Genomic DNA, 6,760 nt, shown 5'->3' on the forward strand with positions numbered 1-6,760 from the left:
GATGCTGACAATAAGTGAACAGGAATGCAGACAGCAGTTCTTTGATAGAATAAAGCTGTTTTACACCAACTCAGGGACTGGACAAAATTTTTGCAATCGGTGTCCCTCTTCCTAATATTGGCTCACATCAACCTGAAAAACATAAAAAGCAAAATTCATGCTGTGTTTTCAAATGATGGGCTCCAAGTCTGACAGCACTCCATACATTTATTGGATTGCCAAACTCATCCAGAAACAGTTGTCTGTTATTTTTAAAAAAACAGGGGTAGTTTTTGAGCTTTTTTCAGTGTAAAAACATTTTTGTTCAACTTCTACATTTCAAATCTTTTAAGTTAATCATGGTACTTCAGAGTAACACTATCTCCTGCCACCAAAGGGATTTGCTGTTGACCTTTTTCCTACTTACCATCTTTGCTGATGAAAAAGCAAAAAAACGCTCTCTGTGTTGTGTGAGAAAGTCAGTGGAGCAAAAAGGATCTTCTGCAACAGCTTTTAGGATTATAATTTCCAAGTGGCATTGAAAAATATGCTTTTATTTTGAGAGAGAGAGATATGTGTGTGTATATATATATTTAATGCAAGTAAAACAACAGCTTGCTCCTTCTCTCACAAAAGTAAATGACAGAACTCCTGTGGGATTTTCAGAGGGATCAGGTTCAGGAATACAGCAACTCGTATTTCACCAGTGCATTTTTTGCCTGCTGATTAGTATTCGTAGTGGGGGTTTCAGGGAGGCGGGGAGGTTGCTGATATTAGCATCTTTCTGTTGAACAGATTTCATGTCCCTGATTTTACACCCTATTTACTTGACTTTCTTCTACACTGCAAATATTTGAGTTTCTGTTGTGAACCCAGTTCTCAAAAACCTACATCAGAGTAAGATTACATTAAGGGAATCAAAGACTGAAAACACATTTCTTCAGTCAGAATTTCTCACAGCAAAAGTAACTAGCATAGATCATTTAAAAAAGTGAAAAGCGAAGATAAATTAATTGCTGTTTTGCTTTCCCTGCTGGTTTTCGTCTTACAGATCCGTTCATCTGTCAGTGCATTGCTGTTTCCCAAAAGGCCATTCAGCTGGATAAGACATTTCCTGATTGCGGCAGTAATTCTTGCTTTTAATAACCTGCTTGTAATTTTCGTCCCGACTATTAAAGACATCTTTGGATTTATCGGTAGGTTTCATAAATACTTTTTGTTTACTCTGTTAATCCTTCCCTTAACATATTTACATTCATGGACTGAATGACAGTCTCAGTTTGGGTCTTACAGTAGAGTAATATAAACACAGACTAAAGTTAAAAGGGAAATAAAAATTCTCAAATATCTGACAGAGAAAGCTAAACGCTACCCAACTTCGTTGCTACCTTGCATGAGGCACAAGGAATCCAATAATCCCAGTATAAAAACCGGCAAGGAATTCCCATTTTGACAAAAAGGGCATTTAGTGCTTGTGGGGGAGAGGGAAATCACCTTTGGTTTTCAAGCATCTATAGCCTGGACAAAATGTATTGACTTCCAAACTGTGATGTTAGAGAAAGGAAAAAAGTGACACATTTCTTTTGACATTCACAGTTCTCTCCCTGCCTCTTTCTTTTGGTCAGTTTTGCCCTCCGACCAAAGAGGTCCATGAAAGGCCTCCATGCTCTGAGCTGCTTGAGGACTTGGGGATGCAGATGCCCTTGAGAAAGATACCTCCATGGGGTTTCTGCCTTTTTCATATTTTATATTCCATGCAAGCAGTTGGTTTGCACCTCCCTGGCTTTTACACCTGGGCCACCGCACTGGGGTCTGCCGAGATGAGAGGAGTAGGCATTTCCAGGGCACAGCTCATCCACCCTGTTTTCAACACCTGCTTTCCAGGGTCATCACGCCCTGGGAGTGCCTGCTTGTCCCCACTTGACCAGCTCACATGCAGACGTCTGTATCGCAGGCAGCCACACCAGTTTGAAAAAATCCTCTCGGCAACGAGTGCCTCTCCGGGCCCTGAGCACTCAAATAAGTGTTTGGACATCTACAGCTCTGCATGAATGCTGTCTACAGAGAGATCCCTTTATGCAGCTGGGCTTGGAAGAGCAGCTGCCTCCCCACACACTCTCTTTTGCAGGTGCACCACGTTGCTTATGTGTCAGACGGCACGGTACTCAGCTCTGCTTTCTCTTCCAGGTGCCTCTTCTGCTACGATGCTGATTTTCATCCTCCCTGCTGCCTTCTATCTGCGGCTCGTTGAGAAGGAGCCCCTGAGGTCTCCCCAGAAGATCGGGGTAAGGGAGCTAGCAGCAATTGCAACAGGAAGGATGGGAGGGTGTGTGCTTTCCGCTGGTCACAAACACTCAGCCCTTTGACTTGCAACACCCGGCAGTTGATCACAAATGGTAGCGTCTCACTCAAAACACAGGTCAGGTAGTACGATTCACCTTAGTGTGGAGAGCCAGGCTTCACAAGCCAAAGCCTTTAGCACCCTACTGCTACTGATACACAACAGTAAGTGTCTAGGTTAAAGTGTATCTTAAATCACTAGAAAAAGGCATTTATTTAATCCAATCTAAGCTCTAGTTAACACCTGCACTTGTATAAATAACACCTAGACAGCGTATAAGGGGCTGTTGGTTCATGCTAGAAGGCCAACTGTGGATTAACAGGAAGATTTGAGGTCAAGGTTGGGAAGGAAGTTGTACTGCAGAGATAATTAAGAAATAGTGAGTTCCCCACTGAGATAGATCCGTACACCTACAGGAGACATGTATGAAGGGCTATCATTTATACACAGCATGTGTTTATACATCGTGCTGGACTGCCGCAGCAGTACCTTTCATCCTGAACATCAATAGCTATCTGCACATTTAACAATATCACCAAGGAGATGTCCTTTGAAAATTTGATCAGAAAAGTTATTGATAAAATATATATGCAGACACATAATGTAAACAGATGTACATATATACATCTATATAAATGTTCACAAAAAACATGGAAGTGAAAGTTCAACTGATACATACTGCAAGTATAAAAGAAAAGTTTTGTCATCATAAAATTATTTCTGAGGATGACATTTGGAGCTGTTATTATAGAGAGACTATGAATATTTGTTCATGTCTCTTTGTTCATTCTTCATGTTGCTGTGTGTTAGGCACATCTAGAATTTCACACCCTGCACTAAGATCACATACAATATTCATCTTTGTGTCGCGAGGCGCAATATTGTTAAGTGTGGACAGATTACGGCAAACTAAAGCCCCACTAAAGCAAAGGGGGAATGTAAGCATCTGAATCCCTTGAATATATACAGAAATGCCTTCAGAGGAGAGGGATGGGCTTACCTGTTCGTCTAATAAGGACGAAAAAGATGATTAACTCTGAAGCTGTTCTTGATATCAGAGACAATGATCATTCATTGAAAACTGGTCAGGTTTAAAGAAAAATAACTCTTCCTCTGTTATAGTTTATATTCTTGTTCATAAGAACAAAGTGGGGGTTTTTCAGGTCTAGTCTTGTAAAGCCTGGCTGTCTTGGACTGAAATTCACACAAGAGTAACTTTGATTCACACAGCCCTGTATGACATTACTTGGGCCACAGAGAATTACCCGAACTCAGGCCCTGGGTGTTACATAAATACGGTTCCAGTGGGACAGTCTGTGAACTACAGTCTGCTCAGTCACTTGCTTTATTAATACAATTTCATTTTCCAATTGCAGGCTCTAATTTTTCTCATACTTGGCATAATCTTCATGATTGTGAGTATGACTCTTATTGTAATGGACTGGATTTACAATCCCCCAAGTTCCAGACATCACTAACCTGTGGAGGCAACCGAGTGCTTTTTATACCATAAATATTTGTATTGTGTGCTCCAAAGGACACCTAAACGGGACTGTTATTCCTAGCTAGTAACTGCAGTATTTTGAAGACAGTTTCTGGTAAGGTCACTAGAACCCAATGGAGTCTACATCATCCTTTTCACTAAGGATCATTATTTATGCATTAGGAACCTGAGCTTAGCATTTCTGGCCAGGCTAAATGAAATGTGTGGTGTGGATGCGTGGATGCTTTTTATTTTCAAAACCGAAATAACTGTGTACATAGTCCTCAAAAATAGCTTGGTGTCACCCTTTTCAACCTCTCCCGTCATGCCAATAACCACAGTTCCTAAGGCCCTGGAAAGGTAACGGCCAGAAAACCAGCTAGTGCCTTGTTTTCTTTCTGAAGCTCGTGGGAGTGGCTGCCCAGCTCCAGGAGAAAGGGTACGGTTTCTGTAGGGGATCTGAAAGGTGACTGCTCCCTACCAATCTGTCTATCAGAAAGGTGACAGCTTTGACAAGCCAGTGGACAAAGCTGAGCATCAGATTTGTTGCCCAAATTCGTGACCCTTGGCAGGTGATCACTGTCGTACAGAATAAAGCTTTCTGGCACAGACTCTGTGCTGGGACGTGTGCGTGAAGAACAGTTGAGCATTCGCGTTTTGTTGTTAAAGATGCCCGTGCTGGAAATGTCAGGCATTTCTGCTGTGGGGTTTTTTGGTTTTCTTTACTTTTTTAATTCTTGTGTGAGCTTGCATCACTGAACAAGTTGTATCCTCCATAGAAACTTGTCTTCCATTCTCACGGGAATTTAAGGAGACTACAAGGTGTGGCAAAGCACCCTATCCAGTATTGTTCAGTACTTGTGTATTTGATAAATGTTCAGTGCAGGAAACTGTAATTTGCTATATATAAAAATATATGTATTTATGTACATAATTTTTTGTTTTCCTCTAGTTATAAAAATGTTACCCTGTGGTAAATGATTTTTGAAAATTTTTTTATGTGTCACTCTGTTTTCACAGCCACACACTTAATACTGTTTTGAAGAAAACATATTGGATGGGTGGGTTTGTAAAAGGTTCATTTTTATTCAGCAGTGTTTGAAATATACCTGTAGCAAGCCCTAACTGTTACCTGTGTAAAAACACATTCAGATGTTTACTACTTATGTTACAATAAATTGCAAGATGTTTTCCTCTTGAGAATTTTTAATACATGCCTCAAAGTTCTGTATTACCATTGTAAACCACAAATTTGGGCAACTTGCTCTGTTGCTGTACCTTAGCTTGTCTATGCACATCCTAGCATTCAACAACATACATAATTAAGCTATGCAAAGGAAAAGACGTTACTGACGATCTCAAGCGTATCATGCTATGCAGCTGTGCAAGACAAGACAGGAAAAAAAAGGTTAAGTAAGTTCTGTGTTATATGGATGCTTAATTAACACTCAGTACCCTCCAGATTGTGATTTTGTCTATGCTGTGGAGTACCCACTGCATATGTTCTCTGTACACACAGGGAAAAATAGTCAGAGAAGTCACGTTAACTCCATAGCAGAGGGAATGAGTGGGAAGGTGCGACTGTTGGTTTTAACACACTTACACAAATCCAGGCTCATGTAATTGGAGTATTCATTTTCCAACTTAGAAATCTGTTGAGTACACACCTGGTAACTCAGAAGGCCATAAGGCACACAAAAGTTGACTCTGCTCATTCATCAGCTTTGCACAAAATTCAGTGTGTGTATAACTGTGTGTCTACTTACAGGTTAACTGCAAAAGCATATCAAATATATATTCCATGCCAACTGCTATATTTCTGAGCAGTATTTTATGCTCACTTGAGTACTGTATCCTTAATATACTGGAGCACACTTCCTTGTGAATGCTAAGTCTGGGTTTGCATTTTTTAAAGAAAAAGGTGCCGATAACCTTTTGCTCTATTTTAAGCAGACTAATACAAATAATGCTGCATTATTACTGAAGAGACCTTTAACATGGACTAGAGTTAATAGTAACACACCCCTGCACCTCTCTTCCTGTTGCCATTTCTGAGAGTTACATGTATGGAAGAACTGAACTGTAACTGCATCTTTGCTTCAGAGCAAAAGCACATATAGTGACTGCAGCTGCATGTAGAGACTTAGGAATTTACATAGCCCACGTAAAATATAGATGAACTCAAGAAAAGTAACAGAAAAACTATGGGACAACGGCACAAGTCACTGCCTTTTCATGGCACGAAACTATCAGTGTCCAAAATAGAGGTAGAGAGTCTGTAAAATGCCAGTTTTTCAAGTTAAACTATGTTGGTCACAGTGATATGCAGCTGCCGCACATACTGGGACTAAGGGTAGTATTGCACACTAACTTATTAGCACTGCTGGGAACGGTGGATGTTGAAGTTTCTTGTTCATTTTGTAATGTTGACAATAGGCCTTGTGAGTATTTTTATTATAAAACCATCCATTGATGTACAATAAATGAATTTTTCAAAGACTGCAGAACTTTTTTCTTCTGTTTTAGGCCAGCAGGAGAAGGAATTTTTTGAAAATCAAGCAGAGTCAAACTGGTAGCCTTAACATGAGCATCACTAAAACTGCATTCCCTTTTAAGAGAGAAGTCTGTGTGCCCATGTATCTGCAGATGAGCAAGACAGCAGACAGTGCAGCCCCTTCATATAATAACCCTTTTGCATACCCCGTTTTATATCTATTCATGGAGCTGCATAGACATCACCGGGTAGAGAATGACTGGCGTTAAAAGTGGGGTTATCTGCGAGATACTGAATGCCTCATTCTTTGGAGTGTGGGATTAGCCAGGATACAGGGTATAGCAGCTAAGTATAGTCACTATTAGGAGCGTGCACCAGATGGTACTGCTCTGTATAAATACTTCCTATCATTGCAGCTGTAGGTTTTCCTGCTGTTACATATTTGTCTGGTGTATAATCGTAG

The 6,760-nt window shown here is 40.4% G+C and overlaps 1 protein-coding gene across 1 annotated transcript in view; it reads left to right on the forward strand.

Moving 5' to 3' along the window:
• Positions 1–5,214, forward strand: part of SLC38A4 (solute carrier family 38, member 4) — a 17,964-nt gene extending 12,750 nt beyond the window's left edge. Inside the window, exons 13-15 of the mRNA XM_009327596.1 lie at positions 1,031–1,175; positions 2,167–2,264; positions 3,697–5,214. Coding sequence (XP_009325871.1) covers positions 1,031–1,175; positions 2,167–2,264; positions 3,697–3,798 — 345 coding nt within the window. The 3' untranslated portion in view covers positions 3,799–5,214. The remainder of the gene's footprint in view (positions 1–1,030; positions 1,176–2,166; positions 2,265–3,696) is intronic.
• Positions 5,215–6,760: the final 1,546 nt, after the last annotated feature.

The sequence above is a fragment of the Pygoscelis adeliae genome, unplaced genomic scaffold, assembly GCF_000699105.1.
Source record: "Pygoscelis adeliae isolate BGI_AS28 unplaced genomic scaffold, ASM69910v1 Scaffold113, whole genome shotgun sequence".
Taxonomy (NCBI): Eukaryota; Metazoa; Chordata; class Aves; order Sphenisciformes; family Spheniscidae; genus Pygoscelis; species Pygoscelis adeliae.